Raw genomic sequence first — 26,324 nt, forward strand, 5'->3', positions numbered from 1 at the left:
GCTGTGATGAAGAATCATTCAAGAAATTGATTTTGCAACAATCCTACATTTGTTCTGCATCACGCTAGCCGAGAGCGCCGTCTGCTGTTGAACACTAGTCTAGAGCCCCGTCTGCTGTTGAACACTAGTCTAGAGCCCCGTCTGCTGTTGAACAATAGCATCCTTTGCTGTTAAACACTAGCCTAGAGCGATGTCTGCTGTTAAATACTAGTCTAGAGCGCCGTCTGCTGTTAAAAACTAGTCTAAAACGGCGTCTGCTGTTGAACACTAGCCTAGAGCACCATCTGCTGTTAAACACTAGCCTAGAGCGCCGTCTGCTGTTAAACACTAGCCTAGAGCGCTGTGTGCTGTTAAACATTAGCCTAGAGCGCCATCTGCTGTTAAACACTAGCCTAGAGCGGCGTCTGCTGATAAACACTAGCCTAGAGCGCCGTCTGCTGTTAAACACTAGCCTAGAGCGTCGTCTGCTGTTAAACACTAGCCTAGAGCGTCGTCTGCTGTTAAAAAAGTCTAGCCTAGAGTGCCGTCTGCTGATAAACACTAGCCTAGAGCGCCATCTGCTGTTAAACACTAGCCTAGAGCGCCGTCTGCTGTTAAACACTAGTCTAGAGCGCCGTCTGCTGATAAACACTAGCCTAGAGCGCCATCTGCTGTTAAACACTAGCCTAGAGCGCCGTCTGCTGTTAAACACTAGCCTAGAGTGCCGTCTGCTGATAAACACTAGCCTAGAGCGCCATCTGCTGTTAAACACTAGCCTAGAGCGCCGTCTGCTGTTAAACACTAGCCTAGAGCGCCATCTGCTGTTAAACACTAGCCTAGAGTGCCGTCTGCTGTTAAACACTAGCCTAGAGCACCATCTGCTGTTAAACACTATCCTAGAGAGCTATTTAAAATATGTGTTGCATAATAACTCGGCGCCAGAGCTGTATAAGAAGTGCAAACAAATATTGCATATTGCTTTATTGAAACATTCAGATTTATCGCAAGAGAAATTTCCTCAACACGACAGCCCTGCCTTTCCCTGAACATTATAATTACCAAGGCAGTTTGTGTGCTGTAATTAGTCAGATTTGCGTGTGCAGATGTTCTCCGAGTCAGACATTACCTTGGTATTGGCCATGTCCACGATGTACTGGTCTCCTTTAATGCACTCAAGAACCTGGAAACCGTCCCGGTCCAGAACTTTGGCTTGAGAGTTTCCAGCCACAACCAGAATGACGTCACCTGTGATGCTGTACTGCAGGGCTTTGATCTGATGACTGCACACACACACACACACACACATCAGAAATTATTTCATATGGAAGGCAGGTTTTATAAGAGAGTGCTATGAAAAAGTATTTGCCCCTTCCCTATTTTTTGCCATCTTTTTTGCGTTTTTGTCACCATCTCTGTGACCATCAAACTAATTATAACATAGATACCAGGAGTAAATACCATATGCAGATTTTAAATGTTGATTTCATTTGTTAAAGCTGCATTCCTAAAATTTTAATCCTCAAGTCTATTTGGGCACAATCAGTCAAGGAGAAAAAAGTTAAGACACCCGAGAAATATAATTCTTTTTTTCTTTTCTTTTTAAAATCAGGACATAAATAATGAACTCATCTTTAGCAGGTCTTTAAAGTTTTTGAAATTGTTGCAAATTTATTAAAAATTAAAAAAATCAGTATTCACAGGCTTTGCTCAAAACTTTGTTGATGCTCCTTTGGCAGTGATTACAGCTTCAAGTCTTCTTGTATATGATGCCACAAGCTCTGCACACCTGTCTTTGGGAATGTTTGCCAGTTCCTCTCTGCAGTACCTCTCTTAAGCTCTATCAGGTTGAATGGGAAGCGACGGTGTGCAGCCATTTTCAGATCTCTCCAGAGATGTTCAATAGGATTCAGGTATGGGCTCTGGCTGGGCCACTCAAGTACATTCACAGAGTTGTTGTTGTGCCACTCCAATGATATTTTGTCGGTGTGCTTTGGGTCATTGTCCTGCTGGAAGATGAAGCGTCGCCCCAGTCTGAGGTCGAGAGCACTCGTGCAGGTCTTGCATCGCTGCATTCATCTTTCCCTCTATCCTGACTAGTCTTCCAGTTCCTGCTGCTAAAACACATCCCCACAGCATGATGCCAACACCACCATGCTTCACTGTAAGGATGCTATTAGCCTGGTGTTGAGCAGTGCCTGCTGTTCTCCAAACGTAACGCCTGGCGTTCACTCCAAACAGTTCAGTTTGAGTCTCATCAGAGCAGAGAGTTTAGTTTCTGATGCTCTGAGAGTCCTTCAGATGCAAACTCCAGGCGGGGAGTGTCTTCCGTCTGGCCGCTCCACCATACAGATGCCTGATTGGTGGATTGCTGCACAGATGGTTGTCCTTCTGTAAGGTTCTCCTCTCTCCACAGAGAAACGCTGGAGCTCAGACAGAGTGATCATCAAGTTATTGATCACCTCATGACTAAGGCCCTTCTCCCTAAATCACAGCTTAGATGGCCGGCCAGCTCTAGGAAGAGTCCTGGTGGTTAAACATCTTCCACTTACGGATAATGGAGGCCGCTGTGCTCATTGGAACTTTCAGAGCAGCAGAAATGTTTCTGTAACCTTCTCCAGCTTTGTGCCTCCAGACAATCCTGTCTCGAAGGTCTACAGACAATTCCTGTGTCTTCATGCTTGGTTTGTGCTTTGACATGCACTGTCAACCCTGAGCCCTTATATAGACAGGTGTAGCCTTTTCAGATCATGTCCAATCAGCTGAATTGACCACAGGTGAACTTCAATGAAGGTGCTGAAACATCTCCAGAATGATCAGTGGAAACAGAATGTAGCTGAGCTCAATTTAGAGCTCAGGCTGTGAATACTGATGCACACGTGATTTTACAGCTTTTTTATTTTGAATAAATTTGCAACAATTTCAAAAACTCTTATTCCACATTGTCATTATGGGGGATTGTGTGTAGAATGGTGAGGAAATACATGTATTTAATGCATTTTGGAGTGAGGCTGTAACATAAACAAATATGGAAAAAGTAAAGCACTATCAATACACTCCGGATGCACTGTAGAATGTAATGAGAATTAGTTGGCATAGATGCAATGTAACTTAAACTCAACAAAATGTGTTAAAGGGACCATCAAAATACAGTGATACCAATATAAAAACTGAAAAATGACTCAAGTTAGCATTTAAGTGACTAAAATCATCATTATCACCACCTGCATCATAAAAACAATTCAATTAAAATTTCATGACAATTATTTTTGCAATTAAAATGGCAACATTAATGTTATTAAACAAGTCTCTTTCTCAGCAATATGCATTTCGATTTTAAATCTTTAGATCAGGGGTCACCAATCCTGGTCCTGGAGGGCCGGTGTCCCTTCAGGGTTTAGCTCCAACTTGCCTCAACACACCTGCCTGGATGTTTCAAGTATACCTAGTAAGACCTTGATTAGCTTGTTCAGGTGTGTTTGATTAGGGTTGGAGCTAAAATCTCCAGGAACAAGTTTGGTGACCACTGCTTTAGATTTTTGATTGTGTCAAGCAACACAGACACATTCATGACAAGTTAATTCAAGAACACGAGCGGTGCTAATACAGTACAAGAGCAAGATAATGCAGGTAATCGGAGTCATCAGAGATAGACTGGAAGCCATTCATCATCATCATCATCATCATCATCGTGATCTGAGGACGATTGAAGACACATTGAGCGGCTCTGATCTGCCGTGATTGAGAGATAGAGAAAACACGGCCATCAGAAGGCAGAGAGGTCTGCTGTAAATTCCTGCTCTCCTCCACAGGTCGCTGGCTTTTATGAGCTCCACATGTGTTTAGTTTGGGTGGCGTCTGCTGGTTAAGGGATGGCACCGCACCTGGCTGGATGGATTTGTTAATTTGGCGTGGCGTTTCACTAATCGCACACATGAAACAGCGCTCGGCCTCAGCCAATTGGCTTTCAATATCTCTAGACAATTGAGTTCCACTTTTAGGGGGATTTCGAGGAAAAACAAAAGCACGGGAACAAAAATACACAGCATCTGGGTGCGTTTATCTGCCCTGGCTGATTCGAGGAGAGAGAGAGCGAGGGTTCATTCCAGACCAATAACGCACTTCAGAAACCCAGCGGGATGGGGATGAACACACGTCAGATAGAGACCGAGTGCATTTCGGACACGCCCACAAAAGGGACAGGGGGATCCAAATCTCTCTATTGAGGGAAGCTGCATTCTTGTCATTTTTTACTTGTAATAAAAAAACGAAAAACATTTAAAAGCTGCTCTGTGACAAAGTTTACAGTTAACAAGGAAAAAAAATAAGCTGTCGACTTCAAAAAGTAATGTTTAATAGTGAGTGGAAGTTCAGATCTTTTTACAGACTTGGACCTTTGAGTGTCGTTCATCAGGATGGAGAGCTGAAGTTACGAAGTATGCTATCCATCTCAGATGCAGAAAAGCTAGTCCATGCTTTTATGACCTCTAGGATGGATTACTGCAACGCTCTGTTTGCTGGCTGCCCAGCATCCTCTATTAACAAACTCCAGCAAGTACAAAATGCAGCTGCCAGAGTTCTTACCAAGTCTAGAAAATATGATCATATCACCCCAGTTTTATCCTCCTATAACACTGGCTGCCTGTTAAGTTTTGTATTGATTTTAAAATATTACTTCTTACATAGAAGCTCCATTATTTAAAGCTTTATGTTTATCTAACCAACTTTCTGTCTCGCTACAGTCCAACGCGCTCTTTAAGATCTCAAAACTCAGGCCTTCTGGTAGTACATAGAATAGCAAAGTCCACTAAAGGAGGTCAAGCCTTCTCATTTATGGCTCCTTAACTCTGGAATAGCCTTCCTGATAATGCTCAGACACACTCTCGCAGTTCAACACTAGATTAAAGACCTATCATCAGTAACCCCGGCGAGGGGCTTGCAGTGAGGGGGAGGGAGGAGCTTATGGTGAAAGGAAGGAGGTTACTGATAAAGGGGAGGAGCTGCAAGTAAATGAAAGGGGTTACTGATGAAAGGGAGGAGCTAATGAGGAAGGCGAGCGGCTTGCAGTGAGGGGGAGGAGCTTCTGATGAAAGGGAGGAGCTACTGATGAAGGGGGGGACACTGATGAAGGGGAGGAGCTGCCAGTGAATGGAAAGGGTTAATGATGAAAGGGAGGAGCTAATGATGAAATAGAGGCTTGCAGAGAGGGGGAAGAGCTACTGATGAAGGGGAGGAGCTGCCAGTGAATGGAAAGGGTTACTGATGAAAGGGAGGAGCTAATGATGAAATAGAGGCTTGCAGAGAGGGGGAAGAGCTACTGATGAAGGGGAGGAGGGTTAATAAGGGGAGGTGGTTACTTATGGAAGGGAGGAGCTACCAGTGAATGGAAGGGGCTACTGATGAAAGGGAGGAGCTAATGCTGAATGCGAGGGGCTTCTGATGAAGGGGAGGAGCTCAGGAGCTGAGGTTGGATTACTTTCTTCATATTGTGCAGGTAAAATGTTTGCTACACATATGTATACCACGCTATTGGTAATAGCTATCACGCTATTGGCTGTTTTTTTTTTTAGTGGGAGGTGCTACACTATATCCTGCCCTCTCTTCGTGTTTTAGTTGAGATTACCTCAAACATACAATAAAAATGCACATTTCAAAGCACTTCACAGGACCTTTAAACACATTTTCACCCCCTTCAGCTTAGTTCTGTGTTTTTATCTTGTTTTTATACCCCTTGTCACAGCTTTTAGATGTCGTTTTGTTTTTGTTAGAAGTCAGAAATGTAAAGGAGCCGGCTGCCCTCAATAGAAAGTCAATGCTGAGTGTTGGACTGTTTCTCCCTGGTGGGCGTGGCTTTTGAATTATGACTCGTTACCCTCCGTTTCTGGAGTGACATCAGGACTCACCATTCACATGGCTGGAGTGACCGGAAGGCATGCAGATTTGCGTCCATTCCGGCGAAATCCCAAAAGCGCACATCATAGTCATAACCACCGGTGACCAGACGAGCACCAGACGGGTCCAGAGCCAAAGCTGAAACCTGCACAAGCACAGATCTGAGCTCAGTTTAGGCCGTCGCTTCATTAGAGTCCAAAACAAGCCATTACAGCAACAGTCCACAGCTCAACAAACCTACATTTGTTTGATTTAAAACTACAGCTAAATTGTACTAAAATGAATAATAACCAGATTTTGAATTGAATTGAATTGAACTTGATGATTGAACTGAACTGAGTCAAAATCCAGATTTGAACTGAACCAAGATCTGTTTGATGTTCGAACTGATCTAAATTGAATCATAATCAAAATGGAAACTGAATCTAACTTAAATTGATGATTGAAGATGTGTCAGAATATGAATATCTGCAATATACCTGATCCTCATAATTATCTGTTAACAGGCAGATTCTGACTACTCTAACTTCAAGATTATATTTAAGATGTTAAGATTTTTGTTTATTTTAGGTTGATGTACTAAAAATACAAAAACTAACTTAATAAAAACTCTAAAATATTAAAAACAAAGACAGATTAATAATAATAATTTAAAAATTACATTAATAAAACATTGATGCTTGAACTGAAATGACATTCATTTGATGTTTGAACTAAATTGAATCAGGATCAAAATTTGAACAGAAATGAATTTAACTTGATTATTGAACTGAGTCAAAATAAAGATTTGAACCGAACCAAGATTCATTTGTTGTTTGAACTGAAGTAAATTGAATCTTGATCAAAATTTAAATTGGACTGAATTTAACTTGATTATTAAATTGAACTGAGTCAAAATCAACATTTGAACCGAACCTAGAATCGTTTGTTGTTTAAACTGAAATAAAAAAGGAATCATGATCAAAATTTGAACTGAAATGATTTAACTTAATGATTGAACTGAACTGAGTCAAAATCAACTGAACCAAGTTTCGTTTGACGTTTGAACTAAATTGAATCAGGATCAAAATTTGACCTGAAATGACTAGATGATTGAACTGAACTGAGTCAAAATTGAGATTTGAACCCAACCAAAATTCATTTGTTTTTTGAACTGAACTAAACTGAATCAGAATCAAAATTTGAAATTAATTGAACTTGATGATTGAACTGAACTGAGTCAAAATCAACATTTGAACTGAACCAAGATTCGTTTGATGTTTGAACTGAGCTAAATTGAATCAAAATTTGAACTCAGTTATATTTAATGAGATGATAGAAGCGGTTTTTCAAGATTAGTGACAACTATTATTGATTATTTTAGTTTGAAGTATTAAAAATGACAAAAACTAAAATCAACATGTGCTAAACTACACAGGCAGACACAAATTTAACCAAAAAAATCATAAAAAAGCACAAAAGAAATACTAAAACAGTGATCAAAACAACAAAAGCAGAAAGCGGAGTAGAGCAGAGGTGTGTACTCACGGTTTTAGTGCCGTGTTGAAGTGTGATCTCATGAGTATCCGGTATCTTCTTCACTGGATTCTGTTACTCAAACACAAAGAGAAACTCTTCAGCAGTTTTTACAGGCCCCAGACTGAGTGTCCTGACCCCTGCGTACACCTGTAAGTGCTTTACAGTGGTAATACCACTGACACACACACACACACACACACACACACACGCTTGTGCACCAGAACTCGCTGCGCTGAGAGACTCGTTGTGTGTGTGATTTGTGGATTGGCGGATGCTGCTGTTCCAGCACACCTGGACCTGATGAGACACATTCAGCCCAGTACAGAGGACATCCATCAAACACACACACAGAGCAGCAGGACACCTGTACACACTCACTGTGACACACATAGAGCAGCAGTCACAACGCAGGATGCCTTTATACACTCACTGTCTCACACACACACACACACACACACACACAGAGGGGCAGTGTCTCCATCTTCTGATGGCTACTTCCAGCAGGATAACGCAGCATGTCATAAAGCTCAATCATCTCAGACTGGTTTCTTGAACATGACAATGAGTTCACTGTACTCAAATGGCCTCCACAGTCACCAGAACTCAATCCAATAGAGCAGCTTTGGGATGTGGTGTGATTATCATCATGGATGTGCAGCCGACAAATCTGCAGCAGCTGTGTGATGCTATCATGACAATATGGAGCAAAATCTCTGAGGAATATTTCCAGTAGCTTGATGAATCTCTGCCATGAAGCATTAACGCAGTGCTAAAGGCCCCGGTACTAGTACGGTGTACCTAATAAAGTGGCCGTTGAGTGTACATTATTATTATTATTATTATTACTACTATTACTATTATTATTACATTACCATAACAGCCCAATGTATAAATCTAATATTTTTTTTCTTACAAAATAAATTTAAATACACCTTTGATATTTGATGAATGTTAATGAGAGACGTTTGGGGCTTTTTCATACAAACTAAAGAACAGAATGTCTCTGAAAGCAAAAGCAACAGCTCAATAGAGACGTCTATAGTCCAATGACAAATCCATGAAGGCCTCTGAAAACATTTGCAGTGATGGAGAATGGCAGTGTTTCCCTCTAGTGGCGTCACTGACACATTACAAACACACACAACCTGCACCGAGCGTCATTGAGCATCACATAACACTGATCAACCTTACAAATCACAGCAAATAAGTGTTTCAAATCAGATTAGATCATAGCTGGACTGAAAACAGTATGAAATATAGACGCTGATAATCAACCGTCCACAACAAGGCAAAGTTAAAGCTAGTTTTGTTCACACTTAATACGGTTTCATTAGTTCATGTATTGGTAACACTTTACAATAAGGTTCATTAGTTAATGCATTTACTAACATGAACTAATCATGAACAACACATGTACAGCATTTATTAATCATAATTGAACATTTACTAATGCATTATTAACATGCAAGTCCATGCTTGTTTACATTAGTTAATGCACCGTGAGTTAACATGAACTAATAATGAACTACTGTACTTTCATTAACTAACATGAACAAATACAGTAGTAGATGTATTGTTCATTGTTTGTTTATGTTAGTAAATGCATTAATTAACATTAACTAATGAACCTTATTGTAAAGTGTGACCCATGTATTTAACTAATTATGAACATGAGTTTCTTTACTCAGTGTTCAGCATCCACTAATGCATTATTAACATCCCAATTCATGCTTGTTGACATTAGTTAATGCAGCGCGAGTTAAACTAACAATGGGCGACTTTATTTCCATTAACTAACATGAACAAATACAGTAATAGGTGTGTTGTTCGTTGTGTGTTTGTGCCGTTAAATGCATTAACTAACATTAAATAAAACAACCTTACTGTAAAGTGTTACACTAATTTTCCCCCTCTTTGAAATGAAATGCCTTTGAATGAAATGCCTACTTTACTACATCCAATCAGCTTGCAGCAGAAAAAAACAAGCCACGCCCACTGTTTTCTCATTCACAACTGCTTCATGGGGACTTTAAGACCATGACGTCGCTTAGAATTCAAGTCGAAAGCTTTTTAGCACTTTTAATAATCCTGATAAACAATCCAGTTATGATTTGCCAGTGGAGCAGCCAGTGAATGGAAGGGGTTACTGATGAAAGGGAGGAGCTAATGATGAAGGAGAGAGGCTTGCAGTGAGGGGGAGGAGCTTCTGATGAAAGGGAGGAGGTTACTTATGAAGGGGAGGAGCTGCCAGTGAATGTAAAGGGTTACTGATGAAAGGGAGGAGCTAATGATGAAGGCGAGGGGCTTGCAGTGAGGGGGAGGAGCTTCTAATGAAAGGAAGGAGGTTACTGATGAAGGGGAGGAGCTTCAAGCAAATGGAAGGGGTTAATGATTAAAGGGAGGAGCTAATGATGAAGGTGGGGGGCTTGCAGTGAGGAGAGGAGCTTCTGATGAAGGGGAGGAGCTACTGAATAAGGGTAGGAGGTTACTTATGGAGGGGAGGAGCTGCCGTTGAATGGAAGAGGCTACTGATGAAAGGAAGGAGCTAATGCTGAAGGCGAGGGGCTTGCAGTGAGGGGAGGAGCTTCTGGTGAAGGGGAGGAGCTATCAGGCTATCACAACTGCTTCATGGGGACTTTAAAAGACCATGACGTCGCTTAGACTTCAAGTCGAAAGCTTTTTAGCACTTTTAATAATCCCGATAAACAATCCAGTTATATTCTGACCTAATCCGCTGCTATGGAGATGTTTTCTGGAACAAATGAGAAGACAAACACACTCACATCATCATCATCATCATCCTCCTCATTGCCGTCATCATCATCGTCCTCATCGTCAGCAGTGCTGCGCATGAATCCGGGTGGCAGCGGTGGTCCGACCACTCCATCATCATCATCATCATCATCTTCATCATCAGCCTGAGCAGGTGGAGGAAGAGGACCGATGACATCAGAGTCGCTGTCATCACTGTCCGGCTGCTGCTTCCTGTCCACAGGCACACCAGAGAGAGAGACGTCACCATATCTGACCACAAACCCAGTCATAAGGGTTCATCTTTTCAAATCGAGAGGATTCAATCATTAAGAGAGAGAGAGAGTTTTGTATGTCTACGTCAGAGATGCTCAAAGTAGGGCACGCAGGCCAAAGTTGGCCTATATTTACCTTGGACCCACTAGCCTCAATCAGGTTTGGTTTTGGCCCTTCACAAAAAAAAGTTTGGGCACCCCTGGTCTTTGTTTTATGTCTTTATGTCTTAATGTTTGTTGTTGTTTATGTCGAGTCTGTACTTGGCATTAGAATGCTCATCAGCCAATCAGAATCAAGCATTCAACAGACACATAGGGCTCAATTTGGACGATCCATGCGCAAAGTCTAAAGCACAGGGCGCTAAAGGATTAAGGGCATGTCCTCATCCACTTCTGAAAAATCCGCTTTGCTCTGTGGCGCATGGTCTAACAGGGTTGAGCCTATTCTCTTAATGAGTTATAGGTATGCTTTGAGAATAAACCAATCAGAGACTCGCCTCACATTCCCTTTAAGAGTCTGTTGCGTCGCGGCATGGTGCACTTGCTTTTTACATGACGACTGTGTAAGTGTAAAATCTGAACGCTTCACTAGAGAGAAAACAGTGAAACAGAGCATCTGCAGCACGAGGATAAAGAACGAGCCTCCTCTTTATTTACTTTCACTCTCGTGGATAGGGAAACGTGTTGTACGCACAGATATCCATTAGCCTATAAATAATTTATTTTGTTTGTTAAGAGCAAATATTTGTTTCAAAACTATTTCTAAATTCAGTTCTAATTTCCAGCAAATTAATAAAGAACAACAATAACAAAGTGTGTTCAAACAACTGCGTCGCGCCCTGCGCCGGGTGTATGATAGGGCCCATAGAGTGTAAATCTGCCCATGATTAAGCAGATAAAGATGATGATGATGATGATGATGTACCTGGATGTGGACGGTTTCTCCTTCTGCCGGCTCTCCTCCAACTCCTGCTTCTCACGATCCTCTGGAACAGGAAAACTCAAAGTTAAAGGGATCGTTCACTCAAAAATTACAATTCTGTCATTTACTCAACCCTTGTTTAAAGTTCAGAGTGTTTTCTGCAAAATGAGAGCATTTTCATAATGTAAGTGGCTTTTGAATTTGAGTATGTGAGTATTTGTGCAAATAAATATATATAAATATTAAATAAACATTGTTTCTGACATCAGATAAACCTTTATCTTTTTAAATCTTTATAAGAGAGCAAACATATTTTTATTCTTCATTTTGCTGCCACCTGGTGGAATAAAATGAAACAAAAAAAACTAATAAAAAGAAGAGAAACGATAGATTCTGGAAAATAAACTTAACAAAAAAAATAGCTGAAAATCTGACCTTTTTTGTGTGTTTTTCAGATAATTATGAAAAAAAATTATTGATAAATATGCAAAACTTAACATGCATCTTACATTTTTGTGGGAGGGGTTCTGTAAAATAAGACTATTATTATCAATCTACTTGAAAATATGCAACCACACTGCAAAAAATGCTTTTCTTACTTGGATTTGTTGTCTTGTTTCTAGTCCAAATATCTAAAAATTGATCTAAAAATCAAGAAGAATAGTCTAGACAAGCAACAAATATTGTCTTGTTTTGAGAAATAAAATGCAGATATTAAGTGAGTTTTTCCTTAAATCAAGCAAAATAATCTGCCAATGGGGTCAGCAAAAGAATCTTGTTTTTTCTTTTGACGTAAGATTATTTTGCTGACCCCATTGGCAGATTATTTTGCTTGATTTAAGGAAAAACTCACTCGATATTGGCATATTATTTCTCAAAACAAGACAATATGTTTTGCTTGTCTAGAAAATGCTTCTTGATATAAGAAATTTTAGATATTTAGACTAGAAACAAGACAAAAAATCTAAGCAAGATAAGCATTTTTTTGCAGTGCAGGGCACTCTTTTGAAGTTAGAAAGGTTCATTTCTGTAAAAATAAAAAGCTGAAGCTGAGCTTAAGTAGTTTCTTTTCCAAAAGAAGATATTTTGAGAAATGTTGGACCCTGACTTCCATATTATTGGTTTTTCCTACTATGGAAGTCAATGGTTACAGGCTTTTAGCTTTTTCCAAATATCTTCTTTTGTGCTGAACTGAAGAAATAAAGCACTTTTTTTTTTCAAATGTTGCTAGAATTGGTGTTTATGTATGAGCGATATATTATATTGCATCAGCAAAAATGATTGAGGTCATGTGCATGTGATGTGCATGTGTTGATTATTGTGCCAGGCCTATTATACATAATAAATATACACAGTACACACATTTAAATTACGCCTGAATGTTATTTTGAATTAAACTAGTCTCGGTTAATGTTTGCCCAGCACTACTTAGTAGATTAGTGATGGTTTATGTTAACTCTCTCTCTTTTTTTTGAGACTGACCTAGAACTCGCTGGCTCCTCTCGATGGCCGTCCGCCTGGTCTGCTCAAACATGGCCTCCAGGTCAAAGGTTCGAGCTTTTCTCCCTGAGCGTGACAGAAATGTGCATTAAAACTCAACATCAGACAACATCCAGCTTCAGCTGATGATTTCAGAACTGTGTGATGAAGACTCACCGAACCCAGAGAAGCCCATGACGGAGGAGAGGTCTCCATCTGCACCTGAGATCACACACACACACACGCAAACACTGAGTCCTTTTCATGCACACACAGTTGAAGTCATTATTCACCCCTCTGTGAATTAGCTTTTTTTCAAATATTTGCCAAATGATGTTGAACAGATTCAGGAATTTTTCACAATATTTCCTATAATATTTGTTCTTCTGGAGAAAGTCTTATTTGTTTTATTTCAGCTAGAATAAAAGCAGTGTTTAATTGTTTTAAACCCATTTTAAGGTCAACATTATTAGACCATGTCCTTCCCTTTATGAGCACAGTGTCTCCATCTTCTGATGGCTACTTCCAGCAGGATAACGCAGCATGTCATAAAGCTCAATCATCTCAGACTGGTTTCTTGAACATGACGATGAGTTCACTGTACTCAAATGGCCTCCACAGTCACCAGAGCTCAATCCAATAGAGCAGCTTTGGGATGTGGTGTGATTAGCATCATGGATGTGCAGCCGACAAATCTGCAGCAGCTGTGTGATGCTATCAAGTCAATATGGGGGAATCTGTGAGGAATATTTCCAGTAGCTTGTTGAATCTCTGCCATGAAGGATTAAGGCAGCTCTGAAGGCAAAAAGGCAGTCCAACTTAGTATAATTAAGGTGTACCTAATAAAGTGGCCGGTGAGTGTACAGATTCTAATATGTTTTACATTTTTTGCTTTAAATTGTAATAATCCAGTGGGGTGTTTATCAGACAGCAGTCAGTGCTGCAAACAGACATCTGATCATCATGAAGAAACTGAACAAACTGGGTCTATGATACTTTACATAATAATGTATAGTGTGTAAAGTATATGAATACTATAGTACTGCCATGTTATAAGTCTAAACATTAGATTATGGGTAAAAAATACTACACCAAAGCCCGCAATATAAGTCCAGTAAACCGAAAGTACACAAAAGTTATTGGGGTAAAGTTGGTTTTATGTCCGCATATTCATTCAGTAACAACTTGAGACATTCTTCTTATATTGTTTACCATGGTGTTGTGAATATCGGGTCTGAAAACACTTGTAAATATGACGTCAAAACAATTAGAGATATTTACTTCACTGTAAACAATGTTGTACTATGATAGTCATTGGCTGCTAATATGATTTCACTATTTGCAAACATTGAGGTAAAGTTAGTTATATATTTGGATATTCGGACATTCTGCTTAATAATATAATTCCAGAAAAGTATTCTTTGCCAATTCGAAATTGGGAAATCATATTAGCAGCCAATGACTCTCAAAATACAACCATGTTTACAGTCAATTAGTGTTGATACTTGTATGCTAATTCTGACTGAATATTCAGATTAGCGTGGTAAACAATATAGATACAGCTAAATAAACAATTTTGTGCGAATATAAAAACAACTTTACCTCAATTTTGCAAACAATGCTTTTCTGATATTATATTATTGAGGAATATAAAACCAATATTACCACAATTTTACATTAATTTACTATATGGGAAGTGCTTATGTGGGAAACAAATGTGGTATTACTACTGTTTTTAGATACAATTGTGGTGATACTACTGACAGCGAATATAAATGTGCAAATAAAAGCAATTTACCCCAATTTAATACATTAAAAAAAGTGTCAAAAGAAGGCTACAGTATGTTCTGCATAGGATATGACAATGCAAGTTATTTAACATCTTGTATAGTATGGTAAGTCATGTTATATCAAGGAATACCATGGTACTACCTGGTTACAAGTACAAAGCATTGTTTTTCAAGATATTGTGTGTATTATCTGTAAAAAAAAAATACGAGCAGTAAACCGACAACCAAAATGAGTGCGGTTAAGCCATCGAGAATAAATGATGAGGCTACAGTTGTTTATTTTCTGAATGTCATTAAAGAGGCATGAGAATCACATGTGCATCAGTCTGTGATGATAATAAGAGATTCGGTGACTGTAAATAGCTTAATTAAAGCACCTCAGACTTCAGCAAACCACAATCCTGCATTTTCAGCTAATCTACCTCACAAAAACGACTTAAAACACGAATTAAACTAACTCAACTGATAAACTCACCAGCATCACTGCTCTGATCGGCCATGATAATAACATCACACACTTCCGCGACAACAGAGTGCCAAAATAAAAGTCCCTCTAAAATGCAGGTTCATCAGTCATGCTGAGAGAAACTCTTATTATTGTGAACCTGTTAAATATCATATAGATATAGTTATGATATATATTGTTTATCATAAATGTCACCTACCTTGTTGTTGTCTATTGGAAGGAATGCGTCAATAACGCCGCCATTTTAGTACAGGGTAGTGCTCCTTCAAAATGAATGCGGGACCAAGTTGGACTGGGACATAGATATATTTTTAAAACCACGGTCACATCGTATGCTGCTTCCTCAGTTGTAAAATAAAGCCAAAGGAAAATTGATTAATGAATGAAAAATTCAGTCTGGCCCTAGGGATTAGCAATGAGTAGAAGTACAGGCCTGTGGCCGGGGTGGTTTGGAAGACCCATCCCTCACTGAAAAAGGTCCAGAATGTATTTTATTGAGCTCATTTGTACTATTTTGACTGCTATGCCGTCATGGTGAAAATAACTAATCGAAAAAGGCTTTAAGACCAAGTGGAATCCTTTGTTGGCTGCCACTTCGATGTGACTTCTGCTAATCAGTTTTGGCCAATGCCAACCAGCGGTGGAAAGAGTACTGAAAAAGCATACTCAAGTAAAAGTATTACTGCTTGCCTAAAAATGTAGTGCAGGTGGAGTAAAAGTATCTGTTGTAATATTACACAAAGTATGAGTAAAAAGTGGCCCTTTAAACCTGATGCATGTACATGTAATTTGTGCATATGTGTGTAAACGTAACATTCTGTAGTGCATTTAGTTATTGCCCAGCACGCACACAACGTCATAAGACGTTAATATTAGGTTAGATTTAGGTTATCATGTCAGGTGACCAAAATTCAATGGCTAGTCAGCGTCTAAGGACAGTTATTTTTATGTCCAATAATGACGTCAAATGACGTTGATATTTGGTCGATTTTAGGTTGTCAGAAAGTGTCCAAAATCCAACGTTGAGCCAACATCTTAAACCAACATCCTATTGATGTCAAATACAGACATTTATTCATCAAGAATGGCAAACAAAATGCAACATCTGATAGACGTCATAGTGGTCACGTCCACACAACGTCAAGCTGTAACATCATTAGACGTTAATATTTTCCTAGGTTTCGGTTGGACATTGTCGTTGGTTTGACGTTGAGTTCTGATGGCAAGCCGATTTTCATTTCCAAACAAAATGCAGCGTCCCCATGACGTGAGGGTACAATGTCAATCTGACATCCTGTTGACGTCTTGTGCCTGCTTGGGGTTTATGGCCAATAAAACGTCACTAAAATGCTTAAAACATCACTGAAATGCAGTATTTAAATTAAATTAAATAGAAAATGAAGTGTAAAATTGCAAAAAGGTCCACTTTTTGAGAAAAAAGAACCACCCCTTTCACCAGGCTGGCTACAGGCCTGAAGTAACTTACACAACACCAATGACAACCTATGAAATAATCACAGTTATTTACATAAATACCTGTCATTACAATATTACTATATAGCTGTAAATAGTCATTTACATTTCTGCATATCTTACTGATGAATTGTGAACGGCTGTCAATAACAAATCAGACCAACGAGACCTTCAGCTTGACATTTTATTAAAGGATTTTCAACAGCGAATCTTAGAAATGCAAGACGACGCTTTTATTTACAGATAATCACATTAAAGTAAATGGTCCTGTGTGCTGTCAGATATAGCATGAGCCATCTCTGTTTATTCTGCTGGAATCTGTGCCCTCAACACAAATGCTCCAGTCATACACAAATCCCACAATCCTTCACAGTGGAGATCTGCAGCTGTGCAACATCTGGAGGCAGAAGAAGCTTCAGTCCTGCTGTTGTTCGTCCGCCACCAAACGCTCGATTTCAGCCCAGTCCAGCCGACTCAACACACTGCCTGCGCTCAGTGGAGAGAGAGCGTCCAGATCCAGTAGATCCTGCAGCACACACACACGCACACACAGCAGTCAACACTCAGTACTGCTTCATCCAATACTTCATCTTCATTAATATTTAGATTTTCCTTTTGATTAGTTTTTGGAGTTTGTGTTTTTTTTTGTTTTATTATAATTTTTTGTTCTGTTTTGATTTGGGTTTTTGTTTGGTTTTATTTTGTTAATTAGTTTAATTTAGGTTTTAGTTTATGGGGGGGTTGTTTCATATCGTTTAGTTTTGTTTTGGTTTTTGTTTGGTTTTGTTTGTTGGTTTAGTTTAGGTTTTAGTTTCAGTTTTTGGGCTTTTGTTTCATATCGTTTTGTTTTTGGATTTTTTTTTTCATTTTGCTGTTTTGTTCATTGGTTTAATTTAGGTTTTAGTTTATTTTTTGGGTTTTTTGTTTCATGTTGCTCTGTTTTGTTTTGTTTTGTTCTAAGTTTTGATTGTTGTTTATTTAGTTAAGGGTTAGTTTTGTTTTGTTTTTTAACATTTTCTTTTGAGCTTTTGTTTTGTGTTTTTGTTCTGGTTTGTTTAAGCTTTTTGGTTTGCTTTGCTTGTTTTAAACTTTTGTTTTAAGTTTTTGTTTTGTTTTGGGTTTTTGTTCTGTTTTGTTTGTTTTAAGTTTTGTTTTTGTTTTTTGTTTATTCATTTAGTTAAGGTTTTTGTTTATTACGTTTAGTTTACTTTGGGGTTGTTTTTTGTTTATTGCTTTAGTTTAGGTTTATTTTGTAACGTGTTCTTTGGGAATTTTGTTTTTGTTTCATAATTTTTTTTGTTTATTCATTTAGTTTTTTAGGGTTTTTGTTTCATATCCCTCTGTGTTGTTTTGTTTTTTAGTTTAGGTTTTTTGGGTTTGTTTCATTTTCGTTCTGTTTTATTTAGGGTATTTGTTTTGTTTGTTTTAAGTTTTAGTTTTGTTTTTTGTTTATTGGTTTAGTTAAGATTTTTGTTTATTTTAGTTTACTTTAGGGTTGCTTTTCTGTTTAGGTTTTAGTTTAAGTTTATTTTGTAACTTTTTGTTAGGGTTTTTGTTTTAAATTTTTGTTCTGTTTTGTTTTGGGGTTTTGCTTTGTTTTGTTTTTTGTTTATTAGTTTAGTTTAGATTTTTTAGGTTTTTGTTTCATTTCGTTCTGTTTTGGGACGTTTTGTTTTTTGTTTAGTTTTGTTGTTTTAAGCTCTTGTTTTAAGTTTTGGCTTTGTTTTTTGTTTAGTTAAGAGTTTTGATTATTTATTTTAGTTTTGGATTGTTTTTAGTTTACTGTTTTAGTTTAGGTTTAATATGTAATGTTTTATTTTGGGTTTTTGTTTTGTTTTTCTTATGTTTTGTGTTGATTTTTGTTGAATTTTCTTTGTTTCATTTCGTTCTGTTTCATTTAGTCTTTGTTTTTTGTTTTGTTTTGGAAAAAAATGAAACTATTTGTCAAAAAATAAACTAAAATATAACAAAAAAATTCACAATAAACAAAAACAAATCTAACAAAACTGCCAGTTTAAGCTAACAAAATCAATACGGTTAGTTTTGATTTCATTTGTACTACTCTGAGCACTAACAGTCCCTCTGTATAATCAGCAGTTGTTGTGTGTATTACCTCTTCTTGCTGAGTCTCTGAATGCCTCCTCGATTGTAAGTCACTTTGGACAAAAGCATCTGCTGAATGACTGAATGTAAATGTTCTGCGGTGTATTTCTCACCGGTGTGTTGTGCTGCGGGTCCAGCATGAGGATCCTGTGCTCTTGATCTGCAGGACTCCACACACTCTCAGCGTTCAGTTCATTAGTATCCTCAACACCCGCCTGCAGATCCTGCTTCACGGAGGATGACTGCACACCACTGCCCATCTCTAATCAACAACAAACACACAGCATTAGCATATATTTGCCTGTCATGTACTTACAAGATTATATCGGTTTATTGGGGTTGTTATGGTTATCATGAACTAAAGCCTACTTGTAAATGCATCTCTGTTTGATGCTTGACATAAGACATCAACTGGAAATACAATACATTTAAAAGACCAGGAAAACATTTAAGAGCCTTAAAAAATGTAGACCCCCCCAACAGAAGCTGGCTGGATAAATAAAGTGATGTCTTACATTACATTGGAAAAGAATAAGGCTGCTTTCACACCTGTGAATCGATTCAGTTGTTCTGAAACAGAGATTACAATTGTTACATTGTTGCTCTTTGCTCTTGGAGCGGTTCGCTTTCACACTGCAAAGTTTCTAATCGGACCAAAAGAGCTAAAACAAGTCACGTGTGAGTAAACTCTCCTCACATTGGTCAGAGTGTCAGGGTTTATTTTGCAGCGTCCCGCTCAGCTGTCAGGAGAGGTGGTGGTTTGGTGGTGATTGACAGGGTGTGTGCGCGCGACGTGTCAGAGGAGAGATGCGGTGGGGAGGGGTGAGAAGGGTGCGCGATGATGCCTATTTGAGGACCGGGAGGGAGACGCGAGATTACCGGGAGATCATCACTCGTTTGCGGGCATCCGGAGACTCGCGAAACTTCCCGCCCTACTCATAATTCTCTCTTCATATAGCCGTAAGCCTATTACATATCCATAAAACACTGTGATATAACCGCGCTCGGATCAGATCGCTTTCTCACTGCAATCGAACCGCTCCAGGGTTCGTTTCAATCGAGCCGAGACCACCTCATTCAAGTGATCTCGGAGCGATTTCTTTGGCACGGAACAGAGCGGGATTGCCCTGTTCACATATGCCAAACGAACCGCGCTAACTGGGCAATCGAGACACGTTCCGAAACAAAAGTGTAGGTGTGAAAGCACCCTACATACATGATTCGAGGCTCGAAACGCAAGTTCCAAGACAAATTTATTAAATCCTTTAAAGAACTCCCTGGCCTTTAGAAAAAATGGATTTATTTATTTTTATTTTATTTTCTCTACTGTGTTATCCCTATTCTATACTCTTTGGATGTTACCAAACTCAAATGAGAACATATTGACTAAAATAGTAAATATAACACTTTATATAGCACTAAATATAACACTACCTAACAAAAGTCCTGTCTCCTATCCAAGTTTTAGGAACAACCAATAATTATTTGACTTCTAGTTGATCATTTGGTATCAGACGTGTCTTATATGAAAGGCAAAGGCCTCTAGATTTTGCTTATTTGAGCTCAATAAAATCTGATCATGTCTTGATTATTAATGATTTTATTAGGACAGTAAGATCTGACTCTGCTTAGACTAAAGTCTCATCACTGAACAGAAATAATGTCCAGTATAGAATATAAAGTCCTGCTGCAGTGGAGACAGAATGAATATTGTGTCTGACTCCATCATGAGCTTGGAGGACTGCATCCATACATCTCTGACATGACTCACATCACTGATTAATAAAGACATCTGGAATGAAGAAGAAAGCCTTCAGCAGGATCCCAGAGCTCATCAAGAGTCTTTGTGTTCATCTTCAATGCCTCCTCCTTCATCAGCTCAATAATGTTCATGTCTGGTGACTGGGCTGGCCAATCCTGGAGCACTCTTTGCTTTCAGGAGCTTTGATGTGGAGGCTGAAGTATGAGCATGAGCGCTATCCTGCTGGAGAATTGTCCCTCTCCTGTGGTTTGTAATGTAATGGGCAGCACAGATGTCTTGATACCTCAGGCTGTTGATGTTGCAGATCTCTCGCACTAAATGTAACCCCAAACCATGATTTCTCCTTCACCAAACTTGACTGATTTCTATGAGAATCTTGGCTCAATACAGGTTCCAGTAGAACTTCTGCAGTATTGGTGATGATTGAAATGCAGATCAACAGATGATTCATCAGAGAAATCCACCTTCTGACACTTCTCCAAATTATAGAAGTCACGCTGTTATTTGTTGCTCTTACAACCGGGATCCACCACAAGACTTTTGTCAGGTAGTGTACAGTTGAAGACAAACACAATATATTTGAAATTTTTTCCAAATGATGTAGACAACATAAACTAAATTACAAAGTATTTCCTACTATTTTGCTTCTGGATGATGTCGTGTTTCTTTTAATTTAGCTGTAACACAATAATTATTATCTTAAAAATATTATTAGCTTTAGTAATTATAATATTTTTATTTGTCAATTAAATAAACAACTGACTTGTCTATTTACCCTAATTACCCTAGTAAAGCCTTTAAATGTCACTTTAAGCTGAATACTAGTGTCTTGAATATCTAGTCTAATATTATTTACTGTCATCATGACAGAGAAAATAAATCAGCTATTAGATATGAGTTATTTAAACTATTATGATTAGAAATGTGCTGAATACATCTTCATTAAACAGCACTTTAATATAAAAAAAATGAAATAAAAATGCACAGGTGGGCTAATAATTTTGCCTTCAACTCCACATATATACTGCACATTTTTAATAAATGCTTTATTATATTCTTTGTGTGTGAAAAATATATAATATATAAATATTATAAATAAATAAATAAATAAATAAATAAATAAATAAATATATATATATATATATATATATATAAATATATATATATATATATATATATATATATATATATATATATATATATATAAAAATCTCAGATTAACATTAAAATGTGTTCAAAACGTGTGTAAATGTGTAAAAATGTCCGTACTGTGCTGAACGCTCCTGTTCTGTCTGTTTCTGTTGTCGCTCAGCATCCCGCGGCGAGTGACCTGAGAGAGCCGATCTGCTGGCAGAGCACTGGCTGGAGGAGGATCAGGGGATTGAGGACATGTTTGCTTTACAACATATATCAATCAGCATCAATGGAGCCTTTTCACATGAGTGTGTTGCACAGCAGCAGAAGTGGTCATAGTTGGTGAACTCAGAGCGCAGTGAATGGGAGAGTACAGCAAATCATTTATTTACAAGCCTATTTGCTGAAATAATGACAGAAAAACTCCAGGATGGTGTGATCAAGACTTTCAGAAAGAAGTAAACAATAGTGCGAGACTGATAACGGCAGCCGGAAGAGAGAATCATGTCAGATTTACTGTCCTGCACTCATAGACACTGCATTACACACCTTGTATTAGCGGTAATTAGTTGTTTGTAACTTGATGCAAAGATAATATAATACATACATAAATACATATAAATGTTCATATGTTTTATTTTAAATATACAAACATTAGGAGCGACGCGGTGGCGCAGTAGGTAGCACGTTCACCTTACAGCAAGAAGGTCACTCTGGTTTCCCCCACAAGTCCAAAGACATGTGGTATAGGTGAATTGGGTATGCTAAAACTGACCGTAGTGTATCTGTGTGTGTGTTCTCCAGTGATGGGCTGCAGCTGGAAGGGCATCCGCTGCGTAAAACAAATGCTGGATAAGTTGGCGGTTCATTCCGCTGTGGCGACCCCTGATTAATAAAGGGACTAAGCCGAAAAGAAAACGAATGAATGAATGAATGTTAACATTAAATCTTTCAAGGATTTAAGATGCTGATGAGCGTTAAACGTGTCCTAATCATCTTGTGAAAAGGCTCCATAACAGAGAATAGAAGTGCACCTGGTCTGTGCAGGCCGAGTCTGCCGCTCAGTGAGCCGTGGGGTTTCACCGCAGGTTTCCTCTGAAGAACAACAGTCTTTCCTAGTGTGTGTGCGCCGCTCGGACTCCTTGAAAATCTCTTCTGCTTCCCAGAGGACTGACTTCTGCTCCTGAAGCACAGCACAGGGCATTGAGCATCATCTGTATTAGGGATGATTGTGTTTTCATACTTTGTTAATGATTCATTTTTCATTACTAAATTCAGTATCGCATTATTTACAAACCAGTTGTATTTGAGAAAAGTCGATGGGTTTTAAGACCATTCAGAATGTGTAAATAAATGATTAATAAACTATTAAAATGAACATTTATGTATCTTAATTTTTAAGCATTTATTAATAGTTACTCCGTTATTAAATGCTTTATTGACTCAACTTCAAGTTATGTGACCTAATCTAAAATGAGGACTGTTTATGCTTTAAAAAGGTGGATCCAATCAGATTTGCATTGTAGACCTTAAATAAAAGTGTAAAAGGTGTTGTTTTTCATTTCATGTTTTTAAATTGCTATTCTCTCAAAATAATCACTTATAAAGCTGCAGAATTTTAATTTACAAACTTCTATGCAGAAATAGCCAAAAATGTCTGCCAGGCCCCTGATATTACCATCCCTAAACTGTACAGCCTTTCTAAAGAAAGCCCTGCATGTGTCTGACAAATGCAGTGAACAGTCAGACTGGCTAAAGTCTAGAAGGGATACAGCTGCGGACACTCGCATCAATATAGCATCACTTTTGTGACACAGTACAACAATAATTCATATTATTTTTACATTAATGTGATGGTTAGGGTAGGGGTAGATGTTAATAAAATACATTGAATGCACAATTTTATAAATAATATGAATATTAGTCAGTATAATTACTGTTTTTATGTTACTGTGAGGGTTGGGGTAGCGGTATACGTTAATAAAATACATTTAATAGGTAATTTCATTAATAATATCAATAATACTTGATATAATTACTGTTTTTACATTTCTGTGATGGTTGGGGTGGAGGTAGATGTTAAAAAAATACAATTTAATGAGCAATTTAATGAATAATACGAATAATACTCATTAACTTCCGACCACTGCTGTATCTCTTTTAGCAACAACTGCCAGACTGTTATGATGCAATCCCAGCATGCATTGCTCTGACCTGAGTGTGTGCTGGGCTGGTGTGTGCTGGTGGAGCGGCGTGTTGAGCAGGTCTGAGATCAGGCTGCAGGCGTCTCGAGCTCTCTGTTCATGATGCTCCTGCAGAATCAGCCTGAGCACACAGAGACATGAGCACAACACACACAGACACACTCTCATACACACACACACACAAACACACACACGCACTCATACCTGTCTCGCTCTTCTTTAGTTTTCCTGTTGGCCGCCAGATCCACAGAAGTCACCGTCTGCAACAGAACAGATCAACACTTTTGGTGACATTTATCATGCGTCTTATTAGGCCTGTGCAATATGATGATATAGATCAGCAATCTCGCTCCTGGAGGTCCGGTGTCCCTGCACGGTTTAGCTGCAACTTGCCTCAACACACCTGCCTGGATGTTTCAAGTATACCTGGTAAGACCTTGATTAGCTTGTTCAGGTGTGTTTGATTAGGGTTGGAGCTACTGGAACACCGGCCCTCCAGAAACAAAGACAGACACATGACTAACAGCCTCAGGAGAAAGTTGCGATCTTTAAAATGCAATGTTTACAACATTGTCTTCCATCTATCATCCATCCATTTCTCCATCTATTTATATATCTATCTATAAATCTATCCATCCATCCATCCATCCATCCATCTAATTATCTATCCATCCATCCATCCATCCATCCATCCATCCATCTATCTATCTATCTATCTATCTATCTATCTATCTATCTATCTATCTATCTATCTATCTATCTATCTATCTATCTATCTATCTATCTATCTATCTATCTATCTGTCCGTCTGTCCATCTAATGATCTATCCATCCATCCATCCATCCATCCATCCATCCATCCATCCATCCGTCTATCTATCTATCTATCTATCTATCTATCTATCTATCTATCTATCTATCTATCTATCTATCTATCTATCTATCTATCTATCTATCTATCTATCTATCTGTCCGTCTGTCCATCTAATGATCTATCCATCCATCCATCCATCCATCCATCCATCCATCCATCCGTCTATCTATCTATCTATCTATCTATCTATCTATCTATCTATCTATCTATCTATCTATCTATCTATCTATCTATCTATCTATCTATCTATCTATCTATCTATCTATCTATCTATCTATCTCTGTCTGTCTGTCCGTCCGTCCATCTAATTATCTATCCATCCATCCATCCATCCATCCATCCATCCATCCATCCATCCATCCATCCATCCATCCATCCATCCGTCTATCTATCTATCTATCTATCTATCTATCTATCTATCTATCTATCTATCTATCTATCTATCTATCTATCTATCTATCTATCTATCTATCTATCTATCTCTGTCTGTCTGTCTGTCTGTCTGTCCGTCCGTCCATCTAATTATCTATCCATCCATCCATCCATCCATCCATCCATCCATCCATCCATCCATCCATCCATCCGTCTATCCATCTATCTATCTATCTATCTATCTATCTATCTATCTATCTATCTATCTATCTATCTATCTATCTATCTATGTCTGTCTGTCTGTCTGTCTGTCTGTCTGTCCGTCTAATTATCTATCCATCCATCCATCCATCCATCCATCCATCCGTCCATCTATCTATCTATCTATCTATCTATCTATCTATCTATCTATCTATCTATCTATCTATCTATCTATCTATCTATCTATCTATCTATCTATCTATCTATCTATCTATCTATCTATCTATCTATCTATCTATCTATCTATCTATCTATCTGCCTGTCTGTTCGTCCGTCCATCAATCCATTTATAAACCTATCATCCATCTATCATCCATCTATAAAACCATCCATTCATCCATAAATCTTTTTATAAATCCATCCATTCAGTTATCTACTTTCAGTTCATCAAAGAATCCTTGAAACACATTGAATGAAGGAGCACCTGTTTTCAACATTAAAAACTATTAGAAAATTCCACTCAAGCACCAATGTGTCACATTACAATGATTTCTATCAAACTAACAGTATTAGTCTTTTCAGATTAAATAAAGGTTAAATACAAAAACAAATAAAGCTTTGCATGACATTTTGAATGTCTGAGAGGAATAATAGTGAAGTGCATGAGAGTTTTGCTCACGCGTGTATGTGGAGAGATGAAGGGTCTGTGTTCTCTCTCTCTCTTTTCTTCTCTCTGTTTGCGATACTCGCTCAACCGCTCTCTCTGTTTCCTCCTCATCCACATCCTCACATCTCTGCGCTGATCCTCCATCCTGACTCCAGACCTGCAGACACAGACACACACACACACACACACACACACACACACACACACACACACACACACACACACACACAGACCACTAATTATATGAATGCACTCACAACATTTGTCTTTAAAATAACTCCATTAAATGAGCATGTCTGGTGTCTGTGAGTGTGACCCTGACCTGCTCGGATGAAGCGTATCTGAGCGGGACAGACCCAGCACCGAGCGGGATAAAGCCCCATCTCTGATTAACTCGCTGAGAATGTCTTTGACGTCACTGAGGCCGCTCACGCCGAGAGTCTCATCCGCCGCTCTGATGAGGCA

General features: G+C 38.5%; 2 protein-coding genes across 7 annotated transcripts in view; both read right to left on the minus strand.

The window, feature by feature from the left end:
* Positions 1–15,119, minus strand: part of wdr70 (WD repeat domain 70) — a 103,716-nt gene extending 88,597 nt beyond the window's left edge. Inside the window, exons 1-8 of one of the 3 annotated variants that reach the window (XM_087269993.1) lie at positions 15,079–15,119; positions 12,991–13,035; positions 12,817–12,900; positions 11,338–11,398; positions 10,173–10,371; positions 7,396–7,455; positions 5,880–6,013; positions 1,106–1,259 (exon numbers count right to left, since the gene is read on the minus strand). In XM_087269993.1, the coding sequence (XP_087126119.1) occupies positions 1,106–1,259; positions 5,880–6,013; positions 7,396–7,455; positions 10,173–10,371; positions 11,338–11,398; positions 12,817–12,900; positions 12,991–13,035; positions 15,079–15,103 (762 nt within the window). In that variant the 5' untranslated portion in view covers positions 15,104–15,119. Of the gene's footprint in view, positions 1–1,105; positions 1,260–5,879; positions 6,014–7,395; positions 7,456–10,163; positions 10,372–11,337; positions 11,399–12,816; positions 12,901–12,990; positions 13,036–15,078 lie in introns of all 3 variants that reach the window. The other 2 variants (XM_087269992.1, XM_087269991.1) reach the window with 2 other exon arrangements.
* A 1,593-nt stretch (positions 15,120–16,712) lies between these two features.
* cplane1 (ciliogenesis and planar polarity effector 1) overlaps positions 16,713–26,324 on the minus strand; it is a 61,020-nt gene continuing 51,408 nt past the window's right edge. For all 4 annotated transcript variants that reach the window (XM_087269937.1, XM_087269935.1, XM_087269936.1 and 1 more), the window contains exons 47-54: positions 26,182–26,313; positions 25,872–26,016; positions 23,950–24,005; positions 23,756–23,866; positions 22,576–22,724; positions 21,677–21,769; positions 18,759–18,907; positions 16,713–17,068 (exon numbers count right to left, since the gene is read on the minus strand). In XM_087269937.1, the coding sequence (XP_087126063.1) occupies positions 16,958–17,068; positions 18,759–18,907; positions 21,677–21,769; positions 22,576–22,724; positions 23,756–23,866; positions 23,950–24,005; positions 25,872–26,016; positions 26,182–26,313 (946 nt within the window). In that variant the 3' untranslated portion in view covers positions 16,713–16,957. The remainder of the gene's footprint in view (positions 17,069–18,758; positions 18,908–21,676; positions 21,770–22,575; positions 22,725–23,755; positions 23,867–23,949; positions 24,006–25,871; positions 26,017–26,181; positions 26,314–26,324) is intronic.

Source organism: Danio rerio, chromosome 10 (assembly GCF_052040795.2).
Source record: "Danio rerio strain M-AB ecotype USA chromosome 10, GRCz13ab, whole genome shotgun sequence".
Lineage (NCBI taxonomy): Eukaryota > Metazoa > Chordata > Actinopteri > Cypriniformes > Danionidae > Danio > Danio rerio.